Source organism: Symsagittifera roscoffensis, chromosome 6, assembly GCF_963678635.1.
Source record: "Symsagittifera roscoffensis chromosome 6, txSymRosc1.1, whole genome shotgun sequence".
Taxonomy (NCBI): domain Eukaryota; kingdom Metazoa; phylum Xenacoelomorpha; order Acoela; family Convolutidae; genus Symsagittifera; species Symsagittifera roscoffensis.
Genome location: NC_087067.1, coordinates 16,011,260 through 16,038,627, shown reverse-complemented (window position 1 = coordinate 16,038,627; position 27,368 = coordinate 16,011,260). Strand labels below are relative to the sequence as shown.

The 27,368-nt window shown below is 34.6% G+C and overlaps 3 protein-coding genes across 5 annotated transcripts in view; 1 reads left to right on the top strand and 2 right to left on the bottom strand.

Annotated features, from left to right (window-relative positions):
• The window catches only part of LOC134848449 (uncharacterized), a 41,609-nt gene extending 27,643 nt beyond the window's left edge, over positions 1-13,966 (bottom strand). The window contains exon 1 of one of the 3 annotated variants that reach the window (XM_063865913.1): positions 13,929-13,966. Coding sequence is in view for 1 of the 3 variants with exons in the window: in XM_063865911.1 (XP_063721981.1) it covers positions 1,321-1,338 (18 nt within the window). In the remaining 2 variants the exon portion in view is untranslated. Of the gene's footprint in view, positions 1-1,320; positions 1,540-13,928 lie in introns of those variants that run through there. The other 2 variants (XM_063865912.1, XM_063865911.1) reach the window with 2 other exon arrangements.
• LOC134847913 (bifunctional arginine demethylase and lysyl-hydroxylase JMJD6-B-like) overlaps positions 1-27,368 on the bottom strand; it is a 500,322-nt gene that overhangs the window by 370,976 nt on the left and 101,978 nt on the right. The window lies entirely within an intron of this gene.
• LOC134847915 (uncharacterized) overlaps positions 1-27,368 on the top strand; it is a 336,559-nt gene that overhangs the window by 259,583 nt on the left and 49,608 nt on the right. The window lies entirely within an intron of this gene.

Below are 27,368 nucleotides of genomic sequence, written 5' to 3'. Positions count from 1 at the left end.
GTGCACTACTCGAAGTTTTTAAATATCTAATTAAACTATATGCAGACGCACAGTTAGGTTGTGATGATATGTTTCCTAATTTTAAAAATCGGTCTCAAATTGAGTAGGTAAAAATACTTATAATAAATTACTTCAATATGAAGGCCATGTTATTTTTTCCTTAAAATGTGCTAGGAAATCAGTCATTTTTTGTCGTTTTTCTTGAGTTTATTGACGTTTTGCATACTGTCTGTTCAGTGGCGTGCGCAGAAAACTTTGCTAGGGCGGGGGTGGTTTTTTGGGCACATTTGAAAATATTTCACTAATAAATTGCGTTTTTTTCAGCGAGCGCTCTCCCCTCAAGCTTTTATTGGCAACGAAGGCGCTTTTAAAAATTTTTTGATGTTGGCCAGAGAAATCGGATCTCGTAAAATATACCAAAGGGGGGATTCTTTATAAAAACTTGCAAACCAGAATTGAGGGGGGTCCCCCCGCTCGGCACGCTTCTGTGTCTATTGGTAATGTTTTACACTTCCATCGTTTTGAATTAATTGCCTGACGATTTTAAAATTTTTCGAAGCACTTCTAGCTATCAGAATAAATTGAACCATTTTAAAAACTTATCTTTAAAAAGCTTGCCTCTAGCGTATGCGCAATGAAAATCACAATAACCTATTCGAAAGACGCAGTGCAGTGTAGTAATACGTATTTTTTTAATATACAAAATTTTTCTTTGGAAAACTCTAGTTGTTGAACTGCGATAACTTTCTTAACATTTTAACCGTAATTTGAAATGAGGTTTAGCAGACCCAGGGGCGGATCTCGGATTTTCTCGAGGGGGGGGGGGCGGATTTTCAAAAAATTTTCCAAAATTTTGACGACCTTTTTTTTTAGGTTGACTAAATTGATTTTTCGAGCTCTCCCAAAGCACTGTTTTGCCCCTATTTTGGCTAAATTTTCTGCGCCGCATGCAAATTTTTGAAAAAACAGTAAAAAAAACCGTTTTTGGGCACTTTTTGAAAAATATTGACTAAAAAATTGCGTTTTTTTTTGGCGCGCGCTCCCCCTCAAAGTTAGTATATATTGGCGCCAAAGGCGCCTTTAGAAAAATTTTAGGGTTGGTCGGCCAAAAATGGATTTCTGAAGAAGTATCAAAGGGGGGACCCTTTGGGTCGGCAGGGGGTCGAATCCCTGAGGGGAGGGGGGGGGAGAACGTTCGCTCCCCCACCCCCCCCCCCCCCCCCCTGAATCCGCCCCTGAGCAGACCTATTTTTTTGAAAACTATATGAAAAATTTAGAACTAAAAAAATTCAAATAGTTTTTATTTGTGTCATGACTCACCTCTCGTGTCCGCGTCATCTCTTTTTAGCTAATGACCATAAGGTCACAAAATTATGACTACAAAATGAGCTTAATAAAATTCGGGATGGTCAAAATTGGTACCTGAAAAGTACATTTTGTGGTGTCATGCTAAGTCCTGCTGAAAAGAATTGAACGTGTAAATCCAGCGTGAAAAAATCTATTGTTCAGAGTCACCGAAGCAATTTAAACCAGTTGCTCTTCATCTATAGATTTTTTTGATTCCTTTCCTGCATCGCACATTCTTATATAGCAAAAAAGGAGGAAAAATATTGGAAAAAAAGACCAACATGAAAAAGATATTGACAAGAATTAATACAGCGAGAAGACCCCCAGTTTCGTTGTATGACAGCAAGTTGCCCTTTTAATTGCAGTTTTTTTTAAGCTGAATTGTTTGCCTGAAACAGTTTTTTCGTCCATCCTCGATTATGTATTTTTGTTCCAACTTTCGGAGAAAAAACTGAATGTTTGTGCTCGGGGTGGGTGTTTTCTCCTGACAAATTTCAACTTTTTAACGAGCATCTATTACAGAAGGTCTTAAATTTTTTAAAAAGTATTATTGTACTGAGCTCAAAGTTTAAAAAAAAATGAGACAATTAGCACACGATATAATTCGTGGTATTAAAGCGTAAGCGGAGATTTATTCTGTCATAGAAACATTCCAATATGACTTGAGGGTTTCTTTTTTGTGTTCAGGACTCTGCAACATCCCTCATTTTGTACTTTATATAGAACATAGGAACATACAGACACAAAATTGTGCTCCTATCCAGTGCACAGTTTGGCCTCGTAAGAAAGATATGGGGGAAAAATTTCAAACAAAAAATAATTTTTTGTTTTTTTTTGAATTTTTTTTCTAAGTGGGCACTACCCCATAGGCAGTTGCAACATTCAAAGTGTCGCCTGGAAAGGAGCTGTCTTGTTTTATTTCAGAACGTCTGCCGATATTGGCATCTTAGGCTTGGAAAAAATTTTGAGACAATTTAAAACCATTTTGTGAGACAAGCATTGCAAAATGAAGTCACAATATCATTGTTTTTAGGCAATTTTTAAAAAAAAAGCACCAGTATCACAAAAACAGACCATGTTCAGAAGTCTATCAGCTATGCATCGGTTGAGCTGTTATTTTTTCAGAGAGTATCGTTGTAGGTCCTTCTTTTTGTATATGAAAAACAAAAAAAAACATATAAATAGGAGTTGAAAAGTTCAAAAAACATGATGACATTTTTTGCTTCAAGACAGTCTGTACCTGCAGAAAAACTGCGTTGAATTATTTTAAAAACTTATTAACGACAGTTGAAAAGGTAGTATTCCGGCTTGGAGGTTTTTTAGCAAACCTTGTGCTTTGAAGTTATACGAAATTTAGTCGAGACAAATAAGTTATTAGCAAATTCAGTCATTATAAGCGTACATTTTTGAATTTGCACGATATTCATTTTGAAAAATGAGGTGCCTTATCTCCTATTTTTATCGGCAATTTGAGAAAATTTTGACAGTTAAAAAATTTAATCTTCAGTCAGGATTTTTGATCTTTAGTCTGAAAGAATGGAGTCATTCTTTTCTTACTTAGATATCTGCACAAAATTTAATCTAACAATTAAAAGCCCAAGTTTCAAGTCCAATCTTCCATCTAATTGTGAGCAGATATAGTCTTAGAAAACTCGCATTGACTAACTTGAGGTTGAATACGATTAAAATCGATTTTTTAAAGAAGTTCTTATAGTGATGAAAATCGATTTACGACAGCCCATTTATATACGTAAACTGATTCAGAATGGGCTTAATCTTAATAAAATTCATCTAGGCAGTAAAATCAATTAAAATCTCTATCTGAGGTAAAGATAGCAATTTTTTAACCTTTTGAAGCTTGCAAATCTAAGGGCTCCCGTGGTATGAAAATAAATTATGCAAAAGTTTTCCAAATGTCATTTTCTTTATCAGCGTTCCCTGCGCAATTATGTTGGGCCAAAGACATGTAACTGAAAATTTCAATTCACAGCATTTCATTTTTGTTGTGGAACCTTCACGAATAAGTTATACTCAGAGTTTTTTCGGGCCAAACATCATCAACACGAAAGTCAAATGAAAAGCATACCGTATAATTTTATTTCTAATTTTCTCTATTCTTTGATAACCGAGAAAATCTGAATATATTTTGTTTAAAATCTGTTCATAATAAGTCTACAAAAAATGGACAAAAGCCGATTCAAATCAATTTATAGTTGATTGAAATTGTTTCTTAAGCTACATTTTTGTATCAAACTAAATCGATTTTATTTCGATGCAATTCAATCTTTCTTTGTTTGTTTTTGCTAAATTGTCTGTGTTAAATCGATTGCAATCCAATTATTGTCAAAGCGGGTACTTCAAATAATTTCCAGTAGATTCAAACACAATTTTGTGCTTCCAGAATACTCAAGCTAAATTGATAAAAATTAAACGGAAAATTTGAAAGGGAAACGAAAGCACCAGCACTATCGAATCGTACTTCTGATGCATAGCATAATTATAGCAGTTATTGTTTTTGTCAAACTCTGCACAGCTTTTGCTTTAATGAAAAAGTGACGAAGTAAAAAAATGTTTTTTTTTTCAATCTGAAATGAAGGTTTCAGTGGATAATTATGCCGAAATCACCTCTCTAGCAGCATAGAACAGTTCCGCACGTCAAAACGCCAACTATGAGTTCCATAGTTTTTTTTAGCGGCATAGAACAATTGCCCATTAACTTGTTTGCTGGTACTTGCAATTTTTTTAAAAAGCAAATGAAACCGGCTGTTTCTACGATATTAAATTTTCGAGCAAATTTTTTCTTCATTCTGCTAAACGAACAACAAAAACTTTTAAAAAGAACATACTCATGATATGACAACCCTCCGCGCTGTTCATGCATTTGTAAGGCAGATCAGGTCCAATGCGTTTCAAAACAAAAATTCGATGCGTTCCAAACAGCGGACCAGTTTTTAAAAAATGTTTTTGAATACGGCGGGGTCCCTCTTGCTGGAGGGACCAAATGCTTGAAAATTAATTTGGCCTATTTTCACCCAATCACAATTGAAAATTCAAAAATCTCAAGGAAATTGCAAAATCTCACGGTAACCAAATAAATCCAGGCATTTAGAGTTAATATTGCCCACTTAGATAATTAGCAGATGAATGAAAAAAATGCCAGATCGTAGGCGGATTGGAACAAATTTCAAATGGACTTACAAAAATTGGAAAACAAAATACTAATTTTATTATATCTGCAACTTTTATATCTGCATCTATTTTTTTTATTATATTAACAGTTTCTGTTAATATTGATTTCGATTCTGTGAGAAAAACATTTAGCCAATAGGAAACTTGGCGATTTTGATTGGTTGAAAATTTTCCAGAATTCGGTCCCTCCAGCATGAGAGTCGTCTCCTTTGAATACTGTAAATAAAAATATGCTCAATGCAGCCAGAGGAGCCTAACTACGAATCTACGAAGATAGCAAACTCGAGAACTCACAAAGAGCCATCGTTTTTTTGTTCATCGCTGAAGGAGTCATTTAAAAGTAACCTATTACGACTTCCTCTTCAGTTCGAATTGTGTTTAAATGGATTATAATTTGTTGCAACAAAAACTCCACTTAATAAAAATATAATTACCAGAAAATTATTACAATGACAACATTGCATTAAAAAAGTTAAGATAAAAACTTAGGAAGACTTCTAGCATTCTGGATCTTTCAAGCGTCAAGAACATTTTCAGAATCATCATCTTTCGTGTTTAAAACGAAGAAAGTAAAGTTTATCGAGAGAGTGATAAACTTTTACTAGTGATAAATATCTTTCTACAAAAAGAATATTTTTTTTTGTCCCTGGATGGAAAATTATCCAAACAAAAACTCTCTGCACTAAGGCTATAAAAAAGAAAAAAATTCAGAGGTAGTCGTTGGCCACCGAAACAGAAACATGCAACGTCATATCGGTAGCGTTCTTTTGGCGACAGTCTGATGAAATTAGTCACCTACGGCATCCTTTTGTTACCAAACCGGAACTGTTGTGAGTACTATTGTGCTCGAAACAAGTGCCAACTTTTGATTGAAACATTTGAAGACAGTTAGGATTAACGTTTGGGTGAAAAATTGAGGTGAAAAGGGAAATAAAACATCTTCATAAAATATACTGCTAAATGGTTGAATAGTCGTTTTGCATTTTCTTTTTTAAAACAAAAAACAAAAGAGTTTCTACATGATTGATCGGATGCAAGAACTCATTATCAGAACTCTAGTATTGATGGTAACTCATAATCGCCACACAAGCTTAAAAATAAATTTTTGGCATCAATTTTTGACCTACGATGAATAATTTTAAAGTTAAACAACACAGAAACAATATATTGCAGATTGGATTTTTTAAAAAACACCACACTACATTTTAGGATTAAAACTTAATCAAACTTCAATCAAATGCTAAGTGTGCGTCTGACTTTGCCCTCTCTCTCACACACTCTCTCTCTCTCTCTCACTCTCTCTCTCTCTCTCTCTCTCTCTCTCTCTTTCCACTCTCCTCTCACTCTCTCTCTCTCCTCTCTCTCTCTCTCTCTCTCTCTCTCTCTCTTTCTCTACTGAACTATCGAAACGATATTCAAAAACGTAATTATACTTTTGTAAAAAAAAAGTGGGTCGTCTCGTCTGATCTGTCACTCAGTTACCTCAGGGTCTCTAGTGGCAAAACCGACGTAGAAGGGGAACCAATTGATCCAGTGATAGGGTCTTTGTGCTGATGTCGACACACCCCTTTGTGCAGCACTCTCAAGAGGTAGTTTTGTATGTGGTAGAAAATGCCCGTTTCTTTGTTGTATTTCAAAGTTCGCTAGCGGGTCGCGCTTGTCAAATACATGAAAAATCGGAGTAAAAAAATTTGTTTAATTATACTAGACTTTTGTTGCTTCGAAGTTTTCTGTATCGGATTGTCTGCAGTCAAAATGGAACTAAAGCAATTTGATAGTAAGTAGATCACATGGAAGTTGTAAAGAGTGATTGAGGAAAATCAGATTCTCTCATTTGATTCGGCCAACAAATTTTTAAACCGATATTATTGAAAAAAGTTTCCTTCGGGACAGGAAGAGGCGAAGAAACAGGTGTTGTTGGAGAGAGGGACGAGTAAATTGATTTACTGATTCACGGATAAAAAACATAGAATGAGCGAGCTTTTTTACGTCAGTACCAAAGGCAGCCAAAAATGACCAATTAGCAGAAAAGATTAGCAAGTAGATAGCAGGCTGAGAGAAGTGACATGTTTTTTTGTTATAGTTCTGTCATTAATTTTTTCGGCTATAGAGAATCCGGGACATGATAAATAAAGAAACGCTAATTTCACAGATAAAATTTAAGCAAAATCTTAAGATACCGTAAAATTTTTTTTTGCGTCTAATTTGGACTGAACTTGAAAATTATAAATGAACTTCTTTTCTAAAATTGGCAAAAACTTGCTAAACAAAATTATGCATCACTCATTTTGCGTATCAGCTTCAGGTGCCTTTGGGTCAAAAAGATCGCTGTTAGTAAAAAAAATGTCGGCTAAGGTAGCAGACTTGAGTTTTCATAGAATTTGTTCAGTAAGACAAAAATATAAAACAACCAGCACCCATGAATCATTTAAAAAGTCTCCAGCAGGGTCTTGGATCGGAACGTTTCAACCAAATGCCATAAAATCACGGTTGGATGTTGGGGTTCAAAACTTTAATACTCATTTCAAAAAATTTCTATAATGTTAGAAGGAATTATTACAAATTATGTTTAATAAGAAGTCTTCCGATTATTTTTTGTACCAATAAACTACTGTAAAAAATAAAGAGAACAAAAAATTTAGGATATTTTGTTTAACTAGAAACCACACATTAGCATTTTTTCAATTTAGACGGATGTTGAGAATAGCGTTTTAAATTATTTGATTTTGACCTTCACCTTGCAATTAGATACCTTTCATGTTTTTGTCTGTTCGAAGTAGAATGCATAGTGCGTTTGCATAGTTGAAAAGAAAAGAAACCTTTTTTATCATTCCATTCTTTTTTTGTTCTCTTAATTCAAGATTTTCAGTTTTGGTAAACGAAGGATATTTGAACACTTTTTTTATGCACCAGCCTACTAATCTGAACTTTCAGGGAGTTCTCGCGTTTTGGCCAAACCAACTTGTAGAACCATTCATTCAATGGATAAACTGGATTGATCAAATCCATTTAGCGATTATTTCTAATGATTTTTCAAACATCGACATTTTGAAAAATTATTGATGGCGGAAACAGAAATTCCAAGTTTAGAAGGACCTCGAGATTTCATAATCGAACTGGAAAAGAAAACTTGAGAGGCCAGAAGTAGAAATTTTATAGAAAGCAAAAAAAAAAATTTCGTAGAAAAACACTGGGCGTCACTACCTTCGAAAGGTATATTTAAAAAAGCTGCAAGCAAAAAGATCGGGAATCTTATGAGCAGCTCTAGGGATCAACTTCAGACTTGGCGAAATCAAGTGTCATAGGAACACTGGACAGGATTTGAATGCTAGGCCACGTTTTCAATTTCAACATGAAAAAAAATGCAACCTCCATCGCATACTGTTGTCAGAAACACCTTATATATAAAAAAGACAATTCCAGAAAATTAGCCTAAGAATCAAAACGATCAAGCTTTTAAAAAATATATCAATTGCCATTATAACAAATAATTAATAAAATTGCTCCACAGTTGTCAAACAATAATCATAAAGAGCATTGCAAACTCCAATGGGCCATGGATTCACTTGCAAAAGTTATTTTTTCTACCATTTCCTACAAAGACGACTTTTTAGTTATATTCAAAGGATCGCATGAGCTACATAATTACATTGTTATGAAAATCGTGAATTTCATCGAAAAATAGATTTTTGCGGTCAAATGGGTATATGCGGATTTTTTCGAAAATTTGCGGAACTTTGATAATTAATTATTGTGATAAAATCGTAAAACCATAGGTCGGAAATTGCGATTCGATACAAAATAACCGAAACTCAAAAAATATCTGAATTGCGTTCATTCTTTGTTACATTAAACATATCAATAGGTGTGTCAAATCGATGAAAGTGTACATCTACCCGTTCAATCAAGTTCTAATTCAGAAAAAAATGCTATCAGCTCTAAAAAATAGGGCCTTAAAAGAAATTTCCCGGGATGAAAAAAGTCCCAATTATATCAAAATTTGTTAAACAATTATAGAAGAGACCTGAAGTAACCTTCCTTTACAATTCCATGAATTGATAATTTTTCAAAAAAAATTAATTAAAAATAATCACGGATGACGACCTTGCCCTGGAAAAAGTCGAACATGATAGAAACGGACAACAATTGGAGAAACCCGGAGCATGCATCAAAACCTTTCAACGTGAGTGAATCATCAAAGATGGAGTAGTCATTAACGACAACAAGCTTGTGGTCGCTGCCGCTCTTGATCCCTTGATCACACTACCTTACTTCATGAAATTCATCCGAGATCATTTGAAATGAAGGGGCCGGCAAAAAATACCTGGTGGCCACGCCTTTACATAAAAAGCTAACATGGTCCTTTTCCTCTCATTATAACTCCCGTCTGATTTCACTCTAAATCAAAACATTAAGTAACTCCAGTCGAAAACTTCATAAGTGACTCCAGTCAGCAATTTGAACAGTAAACATTGAATAATCTAATCTTCAGGTGATTAAATAGCTACCTTCTGTATAGTCTTATCTCCTACTACATGATTTTCTTTGTCTTCAAACACTTGTGCAACTAGACGATCTCGATTTTTGTCATTCATGTCAACGATTAAGTAACCGATTCTTGGATGTAACTACGGTTCAAAATGCAACGGTTCAATCTTCTTTTTTTTTACTTTATCTTCCATGTATGGAAAGGACTTTATTCTACGTTTTTTTGAAGACTATGATGCTACAAAAACAGCAACTTCTCATTCTCCTTTAAAAGAAAATTCCATTAGAAAATTGTGTAATAATTTAGTTTCTTAGTCGGATAACAATTAGTAAAAGAGTTGTATTCAACCTCAGTCGTAAAAAATCAACAGTTAAACTATATTGTATGAAAATATTTTACTATAGCTAACGGCTACACTATTTTCTAGAGTATCCTTGAACAATACGAAAAAAAAACAATTTTACAATCAACGATGTATCATTACTATACTATATTCTATAACACCCATGAATTAAATCAAAAAAAGTAATTTTAATGAATAAGAATGAGCAAGATACTGTGGAACTTTTTGAATCAAAAGAAAACTCTATCATTTTTGCACTAAATCAAAACTTCATATGTGACTCCAGTCAGGAAATCGAAAAGAAAACATTGATTAACCCTAGTGTGATTAAATAGCTACCTTCTGTATACTCTAATCTACTAATCGATGAATTCCATTATCTTCAAATACTAGTGCTACTAGGCGTTCTCGACTTTTGTCATTCATGGCTACAACTATCTAAACAATACTTGTATGCAACTCTGGTTCAAAATACATCGGTTGATTTTTTTTCTAAATTGAACATTTTTCATTTTTTTTGATGTGTATGACCTTTGTGGAAAAAAAATTGATGGCGGAAACAGAAATTCCAAGTTTAGAAGGACCTCGAGATTTCATAATCGAACTGGAAAAGAAAACTTGAGAGGCCAGAAGTAGAAATTTTATAGAAAGCAAAAAAAAAAATTTCGTAGAAAAACACTGGGCGTCACTACCTTCGAAGGATATATTTAAAAAAGCTGCAAGCAAAAAGATTGGGAATCTTATGAACAGCTCTAGGGATCAACTTCAGACTTGGCGAAATCAAGTGTCATAGGAAAACTAGACAAGATTTGAATGCTACGCCACGTTTTCAATTTCAACATAAAAAATTGCAACCTCCATCGCATACTGTTATCAGAAACACCTTATCCAATGAACGCTTTGAATCAGGCAATCATAGAACAATGGGGTTTTTCAACCTTAGTAACATGCCCCAATCAAACAGCAATGGGAAACTGTACAAAACATTTTTCTGTAAGAAGAGAACCAAGTCTGAACCTAAAAAAGTCCAATTCTTGTATTAGGAGTGATGATGCCTTTATCAACGGTCACCTAAAAATTTTTCAAAAGAAGGGGGTTACATGCAACGTTTATAAAAAAAGGGAACATTTTTGAAGTTGTGAAAGCGCAAATAAAGAAACCTGGTAAATAGTGTGAAAAAAAAACGTACAAAGTCAAAGTTGTCCAGATCTCCCATCGGAACCACTGACCGAAGAGGAAGAAACTCTTTCTCTGGTTCAATAAAGGTATGGTGAGAGGAGAGAATTAATGACGCGACAATTCCGTCCATAACACTAGAAATTTTTACGACGAAATCGAAAACGACCTAGAAACGAAGAGGCAGGTTGGTAATCTAATTGGCGACAGTGTAGTTGTAAGCACGAGCGTTTCAGTGGTTTCAGCCAGCCCAGTCTTTTTTTTTAACAAGAGATGATTCTCACGATTTAAATCTGAGGAACCCAGTATTGATGAAAATTTCTGTAGATAGGAGAACGAGCGGTTTATTTTTTGGCTTCAAACCAAAATGAAAACACCGTTGTCAAAGTTCGATCCAACGGATGGATGATTGAATAAACTCTATTTTAATTTTCTTCCGGTCACAAAGAAACATTCTATCAAAATTACAAAAATACCGAAGTGGGGAATTGATATTGTGCAGAGACAATGCTTCCCACCGGTCAATAACGTGACACATCCAGAACCATGTTTGTCAAATGTACAAACAAGGGCAAGTCGATAGTTTTATCGAGGTTTTAAAAAAGTATTCACCAGAATCGGAAAACCTTTTTTTTTACTTTATCTTCCTTGTATGGAAAGGACTTTACTCTACGTTGTTTTGAAGACTATGATGCTACAAAAGCAGCATTTTCTCATTCTCCTTTCAAAGAAAATTCCAGTAGAAAATTGTGTAATAATTTAGTTCTTAGTCGGATAACAAATAGTAAAAGAGTTGCATTCAACCTCAGTCGTATCAAATCAACAGTTAAACTATATTGTAGGAAAATATTTTACTATAGCTAACGGCTACACTAATTTCTAGAGTATCCTTGAACAATACAAAAAAAAACAATTTTACAATCAACGATGTATCATTACTATACTATATTCTATAACACCCACGAATTAAACCAAAAAAAATAATTTTATTGAATAAGAATGAGCAGGATACTGTGGAACTTGTTATATCAAAAGAAAATTCTATCATTTTGCACTAAATCAAAACTTCATATGTGACTCCAGTCAGGAAATCGAAAAGAAAACATTGATTAACCCTAGTGTGATTAAATAGCTACCTTCTGTATATTCTAATCTACTAATCGATGAATTCCATTATCTTCAAACACTAGTGCTACTAGGCGTTCTCGACTTTTGTCATTCATGGCTACAACTATCTAAACAATACTTGTATGCAACTCTGGTTTAAAATACATCGGTTGATTTTTTTTCTAAATTGAATATTTTTCATTTTTTTTATGTGTATGACCTTTGTGGATGGAAAAAAAATTGATGGCGGAAACAGAAATTTCAAGTTTAGAATGACCTCGAGATTTCAAAATCGAACTGGAAAAGTAAACTTGAGAGGCCAGAAGTAGAAATTTTATGCGAGTTTATGAAATCGCAGAAAAAAAACTGCTTTGGATAAACAAAAGTTCGAAGCTATGAGAAGATATGGGGCAGACAAAAAAATTGAATCTATACGTCCCTCGGCCATGGAGTCGAAAGCAAAAAAAAAAGATTTTCGTAGAAAAACACTGGGCGTCACTACCTTCGAAGGATATATTTGAAAAAGCTGCAAGCAAAAAGATTGGGAATCTTATGAGTAACTCTAGGGATCAACTTCAGACGCGAAATCAAGTGTCATAGGAAAACTGGACAAGATTTGAATGCTACGCCACGTTTTCAATTTCAACATAAAAAATTGCAACCTCCATCGCATACTGTTATCAGAAACACTTAATCCAATGAACGCTTTGAATCAGGCAATCATAGACAAATGGAATTTTTTCAACCTTAGTAACATGCCCCCAATCAAACAGCAATGGGAAACTGTACAAAACATTTTTCTGTAAGAAGAGAACCAAGTCTGAACCTAAAAAAGTTCAATTCTTGTATTAGGAGTGATGATGCCTTTATCAACGGTCACCTAAAAATTTTTCAAAAAAAGGGGGTTACATGCAACGTTTATAAATACAGGGAACATTTTTGAAGGTTGTGAAAGCGCAAATAAAGAAACCTGGCTCTAAATAGTGTGAAACAAAAACGTACAAAATCAGAGTTGTCCAGATCTCCCATCGGAACCACTGACCGAAGAGTAAGAAAATCTTTCTCTGGTGTAATAAAGGTATGGTCAGAGGAGAGAATTAGTGACGCGACAATTCCATCCTTAACACTAGTAATTTTTACGACGAAATCGAAAACGACCTAGAAACGAAGAGGCAGGTTGGTAATCTAATTGGCGACAGTGTAGTTGTAAGCACGAGCGTTTCAGTGGTTTCAGCCAGACCAGTCTTTTTTTAACAAAAGGTGATTCTCACGATTTAAATCTGAGGAACCCAATATTGGTGAAAATTTCTGTAGATAGGAGAACGAGTGCTTTATTTTGCGGCTTCAAACCAGAATGAAAAAAAACGTTGTCAAAGTTCGATCCAACGCATGGACAATTGAATAAACTCTATTTTAATTTTCTTCCGGTCACAAAGAAACATTCTATCAAAATTACAAAATTACCGAAGTGGGGAATTGATATTGTGCAGAGACAATGCTTCCCACCAGTCAATAACGTGACACATCCAGAACCATGTTAGTCAAATGTACAAACAAGGGCAAGTTGATAGTTTTACCGAGGTTTTAAAAAAGTATTCACCAGAATCGGAAAAACTTCGGTGGACAGAAAAACTGCTCACCCTACACCGCTTAGGCTAAACCAAACCGAAGGTAGATGAAAGCCTTTACGATTTTTCGATTGCGTAAAAACAGAATTACAAGGAATTGAACAAGATGGCTTCATACTCAAATAAGTCCAAAACAGGAAGATTATTTCAGAGCGTTTTTGTGCTTAAAAAAATGAAAATTCCAGAAAAATAGGTTAAGAATCGAAACGATCAGGCTTTTAAAAAATATATCAATTGCCATTATAACAAATTAATCAATAAAGTGGCGCCACAGTCGTCAAACAAAAATCATAAAGAGCATTGCAAACTCCAATGGGCCATGGATTCACTTGCAAAAGATATTTTTTCTACCATTTCCGACGAAGACGACTTTTTAGTTATATTCAAAGGATCGCATGAGCTACATAATTACATTGTTATCAAAATCGTGAAATTCATCGAAAAATAGATTTTTGCGGTCAACTGGGGTATATGCGGATTTTTTCTAAAATTTGCAGAACGTTGATAATTAAATATTGTGATAAATTCGTAAAACCATCGGAAAATTGCGATTCGATACAAATTAACCAAAATTCAAAAAATATCTGAATTGCGTTCATTTTTTTATTAGATTAATCTACTACATGAAAATAAAACTACAATTCCAAACCTTCTGCACACCACTCTGTCAGTAACTGAACACAAAATCTCTTTACGATTGAAATGACTCACACACGAGAGCATTTGAAGAGCTAAAAAATCAAAAGTTAAATGCTACAGAAAACAATCAATCTGAAAACAAAATAAAATCAAGACTGAAAACAGACACATCACATATTGGATTGGGGGCTACATTTGTTGATAACGAGAGCGTTCGCTTCAATAAACAGTTAAATGAAAAAATGATATTTTCTACCAAAAACAATGGAGTTTTAATGGGTTGTATAGGCAACGATTTATTTTAAGAGTTAAAATTACCGGTCATAATTTGAGATTGTAACCGATTCTCGAGTCTTACACCTGACACTACAGGCTGATTTTGGAAATAAAACCCTGCACATTAGACTGACCAGATGTGTTACTAGATTAATTCCTTCAAATTTCATAACTTGACATTTACAGAGAAAGATATGGGACTTAAAGCTCTCTTTCAAAAATTTCAGTCAGGGAAAACCATTTTTACATCAAACAAGGACAATAAAGTTAAGTCGTAAATATAAACAAAATCATGTAAAGTCTTTTGCAATAAGTCAATGTACAAAACTACTACATGATTTTCTTTATCTTTAAACATTTGTGCAATTAGACGATCTCGATTTTTGTCAATCATGGCAATGATTATCGAACCGATTCTTGTATGTAACTACGGTTCAAAATGCAACGGTTCAATCTTCTTTTTTTTTCTTTTTACTTTATCTTCCATGTATGGAAAGGACTTCATTCTCCGTTTTTTGAAGACTATGATGCTAAAAATACAGCAAATTCTCATTCTCCTTCCAAAAAATTTCCGGTAGAAAATTGTGTAATAATTTAGTTTTTTAGTCGGATAACAGTTAGTAGTAGCATTGCATTTAACCTCAGTCGTAAAAAAATCAACAGTTATACTATATTGTATGAAAATATTTTACTATAGCTAACGGCTACACTATTTTCTAGAGTATCCTTGAAAAATGCAAAAAAAAAAAGAATTTTACAATCAACGATGTATCATTACTATACTGTATTCTATAACAACACTAAATAAAATCAAAAAAAGTAGTTTTATAATGAAAAAGAATGTGCAAGGTAGTGTGGAACGTTTTATATCAAAAGAAAACTCTTCCATTTTTGCACTAAATTACAACTTCATTTGTGACTCCAGTCAGGAAATCGAATGGAAAACATTGATTAACCCTAGTTTGATTAAATAGCTACCTTCTGCATACTCTTATCTACTAATCGATGAATTCTATTATCTTCAAACACTAGTGCTACTAGGCGTTCTCGCCTTTTGTCATTCATGGCTACAACTATCTAAACAATACTTGTATGCAACTCTGGTTCAAAATACATCGATTGATTTTTTTTTCTAAATTGAACATTTTTCATTTTTTTTGATGTGTATGACCTTTGTGGAAAAAAAATTGATGGCGGAAACAGAAATTCCAAGTTTAGAAGGACCTCGAGATTTCATAATCGAACTGGAAAAGAAAACTTGAGAGGCCAGAAGTAGAAATTTTATGCGAATTTATGAAATCGCAGAAAAAAAATTGCTTTGGATAAACAAAAGTTCGAAGCTATGAGAAGATATGGGGCAGACAAAAAAGTTGAATCTATACGTCCCTCGGCCATGGAGTAGAAAGCAAAAAAAAGAGATTTTCGTAGAAAAACACTGGGCGTCCCTACCTTCGAAGGATATATTTAAAAAAGCTGCAAGCCAAAAGATTGGGAATCTTATGAGCATCTCTAGGGATCAACTTCAGACTTGGCGAAATCAAGTGTTCAAGGAAAAGTGGACAAGATTTGAATGCTACGCCACATTTTCATTTTCAACATAAAAAATTGCAACCTCCATCGCATACTGTTATCAGAAACACCTTATCCAACGAACGCTTTGAATCAGGCAATCATAGACCCATGGGGTTTTTCAACCTTAGTAACATGCCCCAATCAAACAGCAATAGGAAACTGTACAAAACATTTTTCTGTAAGAAGAGAACCAAGTCTAAACCTAAAAAAGTCCAATTCTTGTGATGATGCCTTTATCAACGGTCAGCTTAAAATTTTTCAAAAGAAGGGGGTTACATGCAACGTTTATAAATACAGGGAACATTTTTGAAGTTGTGAAAGCGCAAATAAAGAAACCTGGTAAATAGTGTGAAAAAAACGTACAAAGTCAAAGTTGTCCAGATCTCCCATCGGAACCACTGACCGAAGAGGAAGAAAATCTTTCTCTGGTGTAATAAAGGTATGGTCAGAGGAGAGAATTAGTGACGCGACAATTCCATCCTTAACACTAGTAATTTTTACGACGAAATCGAAAACGACCTAGAAACGAAGAGGCAGGTTGGTAATCTAATTGGCGACAGTGTAGTTGTAAGCACGAGCGTTTCAGTGGTTTCAGCCAGCCCAGTCTTTTTTTTAACAAGAGATGATTCTCACGATTTAAATCTGAGGAACCCAGTATTGATGAAAATTTCTGTAGATAGGAGAACGAGTTTATTTTGTGGCTTCAAACCAAAATGAAAAAACCGTTGTCAAAGTTCGATCCAACGGATGGACGATTGAATAAACTCTATTTTAATTTTCTTCCGGTCACAAAGAAACATTCTATCAAAATTACAAAATTACCGAAGTGGAGAATCGATATTGTGCAGAGACAATGCTTCCCACCGGTTAATAACGTGACACATCCAGAACCATGTTAGTCAAATGTACAAACAAGGGCAAGTTGATAGTTTTATCGAGGTTTTAAAAAAGTATTCACCAGAATCGGAAAAATCTCGGTGGACAGAAAAACAGCTAATTTCCCTAAACCGCTTTGGCCGATCCAAACCAAAGGTAGATGAAAGTCTATACAATTTTTCGATTGCGTAAAAACAGAATTGAAAGGAATTGAACAAGACGGGCTCATACTCAAATAAGACCAAAACAGGAAGATTGTTTCAGAGCGTTTTTGTATTTATAAAAAAGACAATTCCAGAAAATTAGCCTAAGAATCAAAACAATCAAGCTTTTGAAAAATATATCAATTGACATTATAACAAATTATCAATAAAATTGCTCCACAGTTGTCAAACAAAAATCATAAAGAGCATTGCAAACTCCAACGGGCCATGGATTCACGTGCAAAAGTTATTTTTTCTACCATTTCCTACAAAGACGACTTTTTAGTTATATTCAAAGGATCGCATGAGCTACATAATTACATTGTTATCAAAATCGTGAAATTCATCGAAAAATAGATTTTTGCGGTCAAATGGGTATATGCGGGTTTTTTCGAAAATTTGCGGAACTTTGATAATTAAATATTGTGATAAAATTGTAAAACCATAGGTCGGAAATTGCGATTCGATACAAAATAACCAAAACTCAAAAACTATCTGAATTGCGTTCATTCTTTGTTACATTGAACATATCAATTGGTGTGTCAAATCGATGAAAGTGTTCATCTACCCGTTCAATCAAGTTCTAATTCAGAAAAACTATCAGCACTAAAAAATAGGTCCTTAAAATAATTTTCCCGGGATGAAAAAAATCCCAATTATGTCAAAATTTTTTAAACAATTATAAAAGAGACCTGAAGTAACCTTCCTTTACAATTCCATGAATTGATAGTTTTTCGAAAAAATTAATTAAAAATAATCACGGATGACGACCTTGCCCTGGAAAAAGTCGAATATGATAGAAACGGACAACAATTGGAGAAACACGGAGCATGCATCAAAACCTATCAACGTGACTGAATCATCAAAGATGGACTACTGATTAACGACAACAAGCTTGTGGTCCCTGCCGCTCTTGATCCCTTGATCACACTATCTTACTTCATGAAATTCATCCGAGATCATTTGAAATGAAGGGGCCGGCAAAAAATACATGGTGGCCACACCTTTACAGAAAAAGCTAACATGGTCCTTTTCCTCTCCATATAAATCCTGTCTGATTTCACTCTAAATCAAGCCATTAAGTAACTCCAGTCGAAAACTTCTTAAGTGACTCCAGTCAGCAATTTGAACAGGAAACATTGAATAATCTAATCCTCAGGTGATTCAAGAGCTACCTTCTGTATAGTCTTATCTACTACTACATGATTTTGTTTATTTTCAAACACTTGTGCAACTAGAAGATCTCGACTTTTGTCATTCATAGAAACGATTATCTAACCGATTCTGGGATGTTACTACGGTTCAAAATGCAACGGTTCAATCTTTTTTTTAATTTTATCTGCCATGTATGGAAAGGACTTTACTCTACGTTTTTTTGAAGACTCTGATGCTACAAAAACAGCAACTTCTCATTCTCCTTCCAAAAAAAATTCCGGTGGAAAATTGTGTAACAATTTAGTTTCTTAGTCGGATAACAATTAGTAAAAGCGTTGCATTCAACCTCAGTCGTAAAAAAATCACAAGTTATACTATATTGTATGAAAATATTTTACTATAGCTAACGGCTACACTATTTTCTAGAGTATCCTAGAACAATACAAAAAAAAACAATTTTACAATCAACGATATGTCATTACTATACTTTATTCTATAACATCACTAAATTAAATCAAAAAAATTTTTTTAATGAATAAGAATGTGCAAGATAATCTGGAAGTTTTTATATCAAAACAAAACTTTATCATTTTTGCACTAAATCAAAACTTCATATGTGACTCCAGTCAGGAAATCGGCTAGAAAACATTGATTAACCCTAGTGTGGTTAAATAGCTACCTTCTGTTTACTCTTATCTACTAATCGATGAATTCCCTTATCTTCAAACACTAGTGCTACTAGGCGTTCTCGACTTTTGTCATTCTTGGCTACAACTATCTAAGCAATACTTGTATGCAACTCTGGTTCAAAATACATTTCATTATTTTTTGATATGTATGACCTTTGTGGAAACAGATTGATGACGGAAACAGAAAAAAAGAGAAGAAAACTTGAGAGGCCAGAAGAAAAATTTAATGCGAGTTTATGAAATCGCAGGAAAAAAAATGTTTTGTAGAAACGAAAGTTCGAAGCTAGGAAAAGATATGGGGCAGATAAAAAATTGAATCTATAGGTTCCTCGGCCATGGAGTTGAAAGCATAAAAAAAAGATTTTCGTAGAAAAACACTGGGCATGACTGCCTTCGAAGGTTATATTTAAAAAAACCGCAAGCAAAAAGATCGGGAATCTTATGAGCAGCTCGAGGGATCAACTTCAGACTTGGCGAAATCAAGTGTCATAGGGAAACTGGACAAGATTTGAATGGTACGCCACGTTTTCAATTTCAACATGAAAAATTGCAACCTCCATCGCATACTGTTATCAGAAACACCATATCCAATGAAAGCTTTGAATCAGGCAATCATAGACAAGTGGGGTTTTTTCAATCTTAGTAACATGCCCCAATTAAACAGCAATGGGAAACTGTACAAAACATTTTTCTGTAAAAAGAGAACCAAGACTGAACCTAAAAAGTCCAATTCTGTATGAGGAGTGATGATGCCTTTATCAACGGTCACCTAAAAATTTTTCAAGCAAAGGGGGTTACATGCAACGTTTATAAAAACAGGGACTATTTTTGAAGGTTGTGAAAGCCCAAATAAAGAAACCTGGGGGTAAATAGTGTAAAAGAAAACGTACGAAACCAAAGTTGTTTAGATCTCCCATCGGAACCACTGACCGAAGAGGAAGAAATTTTTTTCTCTGGTGTAAGAAAGGAATGGTCAGAGGAGAGAATTAGTGAAGCGACTACTCCGTCCACAACACTAGTAATTTTTATGACGAAATCGAAAACGACCTAGAAACGAAGAAGCAGGTTAGTAATCTAATTGGCGACAGTGTAGTTGTAAGCACGAGCGTTTCAGTGGTTTCAGCCAGCCCAGTCTTTTTTAAACAAAAGGTGATTCTCACGATTTAAATCTGAGGAACCCAATATTGTTGAAAATTTCTGTAGATAGGAGAACGAATGCTTTATTTTGTGGCTTCAAACCAAAATGAAAAAACAACGTTGTCAAAGTTCGATCCAACGCATGGACAATTGAATAAACTCTATTTTAATTTTCTTCCGGTCACTAGATTAATTCCTTCAAGTTTCATAACTTGACATTTACAGAGAAAGATATGGGACTTAAAGCTCTCTTTCAAAAATTTCAGTCAGTGAGAACCATTCTTACATCAAACAACGACAATAAAGTTAAGTCGTAAAAATAAACAAAATCATGTAAAGTCTTTTGCAATAAGTCAATGTACAAAACTACTACATGATTTTCTTTATCTTCAAACATTTGTGCAATTAGACGATCTCAATTTTTGTCATTCATGGCAATGGTTATCGAACCGATTCTTGTATGTAACTACGGTTCAAAATGCAACGGTTCAATCTTCTTTTTTTTCTTTTTACTTTCTCTTCCATGTATAGAAAGGACTTCATTCTCCGTTTTTTGAAGACTATGATGCTAAAAAACAGCAAGTTCTCATTCTCCTTCCAAAAAAATTCCGGTAGAAAACTGTGTAATAATTTAGTTTCTTAGTCGGATAACAGTTAGTAAAAGCGTTGCATTCAACCTCAGTCGTAAAAAAATCAACAGTTATACTATATTGTATGAAAATATTTTACTATAGCTAACGGCTACACTATTTTCTAGAGTATCCATGAACAATGCAAAAAAAACAATTTTACAATCAACGATGTATCATTACTATACTGTCTTCTATACCAACAATAAATAAAATCAAAAAAAGTAGTTTTATAATGAATAAGAATGTGCAAGGTAGTGTGGAACTTTTTATATCAAAAGAAAACTCTTCCATTTTTGCACTAAATCACAACTTCATTTGTGACTCCAGTCAGGAAATCGAATGGAAAACGTTGATTAACCCTAGTTTGATTAAATAGCTACCTTCTGCATACTCTTATCTACTAATCGATGAATTCTATTATCTTCAAACACTAGTGCTACTAGGCGTTCTCGCCTTTTGTCATTCATGGCTAAACTTATCTTAATAATTCTTGTATGCAACCCTGGTTCAAAATACATCGGTTGATTTTTTTTCTAAACTTTTTCTTCTGTCTATAAAATTGAATATTTTTCATTATTTTTAGAAGTGTAAATCAACACCATCCAACAGAGGGGTGGAAAAAGCTAGAAAAAAACTCGAAAACAGCGCTCGTTGTGCAGTAACATTTGCATTAAGAAAAAAGACCACAATGTCAAACTGCTATAACTTTTGTGTCAATCAATTTAAAACAATGAACAAACATGACAATTCGGTGGTGCGTACAGTTGAGAAAGACACTAACAAAGATTTGAAATTCATTTGACAACTTGAACAAAACATTAGCAAAATTTTCGCATTCAATTGTGTGATTGAACATAGCAACATACACTTAGGAAGTACGAGAATTTTTTGAGAAAATTGAATCTAACTCCGATGAGAAAATGGTGTCATTAGATGATAAAAGTCAGTACACTTATATTCCATTCAAGGAGGCAATCGACACAGCGCTCACAAAGACTTTATGAGCGAGAGAAATCTCCAGACATTGCACGTAATACTATGAAGAGATTGCTAAACGTAGTGATATACACAGAAGGATGGCATGGCTATGGGAGCATCCCTTGCATTCATATGGGCAAGTTTGTGGATTAAAGAGTTCGAACCCGCTTTGAGGAAACAGAATCCAAAAGTTTGCAAGACCATGGAAAATCAAAATGGCAGTTGTCCAGAATGTAGGAAAAAAATTCCCAATAGACAGAAAAGTTTCGAATGTAAAAATCGTCTACACTGGCTACATCAAAAAAGTAGTGAACTTCAAGAAAAAATTTTAGGAATTTAGCTTATTCTGTTTGGTTTTGCTTATTTGCTTATCATGCCGTGGACTGAAAGACAGAAACCAACCCTCAGGGGGAAAGAAATTTTTTTCTGATATGTATGGATGATATCATGAGAACTATGAAAAGAGATTAAGAAGATTTGTTAAACGCTACATGTCAACAACATCCGAATCTGCAGTTTACTTTAGAAAAAGCTAAGGAGAAAGGCAATTTAGGCTTTTTTGATAGTAACGTTTCTGTGGACTCACATAAAAGCGTACTCTGTGGAAGTCATCAAAAAACAACTGAAACAGGGCCAGTTTTTAATTTTACGAGTTGCGATCCTTGCTATTATTAGAAAAACGCTATTGAAGGCTCATTTCATCTAATCTTTAGATGCACCTTAAATTGTAATAAATGTGATGAGCCCTGGGTAAAAAAGCAATGGGTTTACAATCAACACCCATAATCTTGAATTGATAAGATTGCCTGGTGGTTCGTTTATAGAATCATCAAAGGAAAATTCAACAAGAGCCTAGGCCAAGACTGCATCAAAAATGAATTGACTAAACTGAAACACCGCCCATGATAGAGTTGCATTACCGAGGCAATGAAAGTCTCATATTTGCAAATCAGGTGCGGTAGATAATCAAGGCAGCAATTGTTTTCAACACCAGGAAGCCGAAATTCTGCCTACCGTCCTTGAAGTCGCATTTTTTGAGTGAACTGAAGTCGAAAGAGGTTTCCAAGACTTTAGGTTGTGGATGTTATTCCAGCTATGTTGGCCAAACGGTTCGACATCTAACCACCAAAATTGAGAAAGACCGGGAAGAAGACTTAGTACCTCCTGTTAAACGATAGGAACCAAGGCAATGTAGAAATGAGGGTAAGATGGCATATACGCAGGAATGTCATGGGAGGTTTTAAAAATAACCGTCAAACAACTGACATTAGAAGCACTTTCCATCTAGAAGGAGAGACCGAGAATAAACAATCGCGATCAGTTTCGGAGCAAAGAATTGGCCCTTGAACTATAGTTCCGAATTCGAAATTTTGGCTAAAACAAAATAAATAAATACAGTTTGACACAAAAAAAAGATAAGTTCCAAAATCAGAAAACGAGGCAAATAAAAAAAAAGTTCAATGAAACCAAAAAAAAAATAAGAGAATGTCTCTCAATCTTAAGTAATATGTTATAATCATGATGTAATTTTGGCGCTCATATCAAATTCGCAAACGTTAGTTTTGTCAATAGTCATTATTTTGTATAGCCAAATGACTTAGGATGTTTTTTTGATTGATGATTATTCTGTAAAAACTTAACTTTCAAACCTGATGAAGCACAAAGGTGCAAAACCGTTCGTTATTTACATTTTTACTTCCTTTGATCTTTTGTTTAAAAAAAGGCGAAAACCTTGTTTTTCATATTTTTCGGAGATTGTCAATTGGGGCAATTTTCCCGACAAGTGATTTTGGACACATACTGTAGCATTTTGAGAGTTGGTTGTTTATCAAGATCTCAAATTTAGCAGTTTTTTATTTTCTTTAAAACCTGAATTCTCTCTTTGTATGCCAGCCTGCCATATCCTTAAGTTTCATTTTCGTTTTGAGGTGATATAGATGTTTAGAAAAATTCGAGTTGACTGAAAAGAAAAGTCAGAAACTCAGAAGAAGCGAGATCGTAATTATAGGAAAAAGGACAAAAAAGTCAATGTAGAGTCAAATTGCGGTTCAAATAACGCTGTCTTGTTCCCGATAGAGAACAGCAAGAGTGGATACGTGAGCGCTGCTTCTGAATCAATGAGCACCTTGAATGGAACGTTCGACCAAGCAAACGACCCAATGGTTCGAACCGATAAAATTGCTTGATTTAGAACTAATTACTTCATCAAATTTCTAGACTTACTCTAGTTATATTACTTGATGGATGCCAGAGTCGTTGTCAATGTGTGAGTAATGAATTTAATTGTTAGAGTCTATTTCATAGAGCTCTGTTGAGCTCAGGCGGGTTTTAGGCTGAACCATCTGAAATGGATCAAAGGTCCACTCTCCAAAAAAACCAACGGTATTTACCTGAGTTCCTGACTTTGTTTTTAGCGGCGTCCGCGTGTTTTGGTTAGTTAGAGACCTAGCCATGGGAGCGTGCGTATTTCTAGAGTGAAACGTTTTTTAGTAGTGCCTTCAAGCTGTAACACGATCTCGTTTTCCCATGTCTCAAGCGAACCGATTTGGCTCCGACAAAATGAGGTACAAAAACACAAGAGCCCTGACCCCTGAGTCAACGGTTATAGGGCCTATTTCTCTAAACCTTATATGTGACTTTAGCGGACGACTCTTACATTGCAAATGATGCTAATGTATCTCTCATTGATGAATAAACTTAAATCTCTTTTTCCTTTCAAAATTTTTTGAAGCTTCCTCAAGATTTTTTTATCAACACAGAGGTGCGGTTTCACTTTAGGAATTTTTTTTCAATTCTTGCAATTTGTTTTGGCATAGTTCATTTTGTTTTTTTTAACCCTTATAACAAAACTTTTGATATATTTTTTTACAGCTATTAGCAAGATATTGTTTGCCACTACCCTGGATAGCAAAGCGAAACCTTACATTACTTTAGTAAAAAGATGCTGAAAGCCTTACTGCTTAAGTCGTAATGAAAAGGAAGTAAAAATATCCTGGAGATTAAAACTTTCAAAACTTTGATTCGAGACAGAATTTTTTTCTCAGAAATACGAAAGATGGCCCTTTTCATTGCGACAACATGTCACCAAGTCAACAGCCGGAATACGCATTAAAAATGGTCGTAAGACGGGAGAAGATGAAGAGATATAATTTGACTGAAACGAAGTGACATAGTTGAAGCTTCCGGACGCAGCACGCAGACAAGATAAGAAGCCTAGTCGTGAGGGCAAGTGGAACCGAAAAATCAAGTGAATAATTCGGGGCAGATCCGAACCCTGCCGAGCAGAAACAAATCAAGAGTTATGTCGTAATTTCTGGGAGACGTTGGAATCGGAGACCCGTAGCCCGGAGACTACTTTTAAAATATTCACCATCTTTTAACTGCTGTAAAAACCTGAACGTATTTAGTTTAACTCGAGATCGTTTGATTGTTTCAGAGCATGAGTATTTAGGGAGGAAAGGATCAACCTTTCTCTAATCCAACCAAAAATTTGTATGATTATGGTTTCAAGCCCTTTTCGTAGTAATAATTACGTTGTCTGGGGATCCGAGACATTCTTATGAGATAGAACCCGTTAAAATGGTAAGTTAGGAATGTTATCGCAAATTTTGGCATCATCAGGTTAAAATTATAAAAAATTTTTAAAATGATCATCGATAACAAAAAATATCCTAAGGTAATGTCTATACAAAAAAATAAAAATTCAACCAATCAGAAGTCTGCTAATTTGAAATTCGCGCCAAGTTTATATCATCAGAATTAAATTTCTGAGACATTCGAATAACTTCATTTTTTTAATTGAACTAATTTAAGTTTAACTTTCCGATTTGTCTCTTTTTCGAATTTCGATACATGTCAGGTTTCATTTCGAAACCTATTTGCGTATTAGCCAAAAACTTGTTTTCGATACTAAATATTAAGGGTCAATTCCTTAATCCTGAGCTCATCGCGCGTGTATAATCTCGGTCTCTCCTTCCAGATGTGGAGTGCTCCTAATGTCAGTAGATTGACATTAGTGTTAGCTTTGTATATAACCTTCGATAATTTTCCCGCGCTCGTGCCCTCATTTCAACAGTGCCTTAAAAGTTGTCCTACGGGTGAGTCCTCTTTTCTGTGTTCGTCGAGTGGTTAGATGTCGAACCGTTGGGCCAAAATAGGTGGAGATTCATCCACAACATGAAAACTTGTAAACTTTTGATTTCAGTTCATGCGAAAAAGAAGATTTTAAGGATGGATGGCAGGTTTTCAGTCTTCTGGTGTTGAAAATGATTGGTGCCTTGACAATATTCGATAATGTTTGCAAATAACAAACTCGCCTTGCCTTGGTACTGCACCACCATCTTGGGTGGTGTGCCTGTATTATCAGTAATTTTTGATGTAGGTCCTTATCAGGGCCCTTGTTGCCTCTTCCTTCGATGAATCTATCAAATGTCCTTGAAACAATTAAATCGATTCAAGCTTCTGGACATTGGTTGTCCAAAAACTGTTTTCTATTTACATTCATGGCCTCATTGAACTTATTCCAAGTTGAAATGCTTTTAAAAATTGGATAAACTGCGCCTTCTATTCTGTTTTTCTTATATTGGAGCAGAGCGCAATTCCTAAAATTAAGAATTGTCCCTGTATCAGTTGGTTTCTTTTTTGATACCATCCACAGATTACAACTTTACCTGCGTCCACGTTAACGTAATTGTCAAGAAAAGCTAAGTTGCTCTTCTCGTTAGCCTGTTTGCTAATTTGAAATTCGCGCCAAGTTTATATCATCAGAATTAAGTTTCTGAGACATTCGAATAACTTCATTTTTTTAATTGAACTAATTTAAGTTTAACTTTCCGATTTGTCTCTTTTTCGAATTTCGATACATGTCAGGTTTCATTTCGAAACCTATTTGTGTATTAGCCAAAAACTTGTTTTCGATACGAAATATTAAGGGTCAATTCCTTAATCCTGCGCTCATCGCGCGTGTATATTCTCGGTCTCTCCTTCCAGATGTGGAGTGCTCCTTATGTCAGTATATTGACATTGGTGTTAGCTTTGTATATAACATTCGATAATTTTCCCGCGCTCGTGCCCTCATTTCAACACTGCCTTAAAAGTAGTCCTACGGGTGAGTCCTCTTTTCTGTGTTCGTCGAGTGGTTAGATGTCGAACCGTTGGGCCAAAATAGGTGAAGATTCATCCACAACATGAAAACTTGTAAACCACTTTTGATTTCAGTTCATGCGAAAAAGAAGATTTTAAGGATGGATGGCAGGTTTTCAGCCTTCTGGTGTTGAAAATGATTGGTGCCTTGACAATATTCGATAATGTTTGCAAATAACAAACTCTCCTTGCCTTGGTACTGCACCACCATCTTGGGTGGTGTGCCTGTATTATCAATAATTTTTGATATAGGTCCTTATCAGGGCCCTTGTTGCCTCTTCCTTCGATGAATCTATCAAATGTCCTTGAAACAATTAAATCGATTCAAGCTTCTGGACATTGGTTGTCCAAAAACTGTTTACTATTTACATTCATGGCCTCATTGAACTTATTCCAAGTTGAAATGCTTTTAAAAATTGGATAAACTGCGCCTTCTATTCTGTTTTTCTTATATTGGAGCAGAGCGCAATTCCTAAAATTAAGAATTGTCCCTGTATCAGTTGGTTTCTTTTTTGATACCATCCACAGATTACAACTTTACCTGCGTCCACGTTAACGTAATTGTCAAGAAAAGCTAAGTTGCTCTTCTCGTTAGCCTGTTTGCTAATTTGAAATTCGCGCCAAGTTTATATCATCAGAATTAAGTTTCTGAGACCTTCGAATAACTTCATTTTTTTAATTGAACTAATTTAAGTTTAACTTTCCGATTTGTCTCTTTTTCGAATTTCGATACATGTCAGGTTTCATTTCGAAACCTATTTGTGTATTAGCCAAAAACTTGTTTTCGATA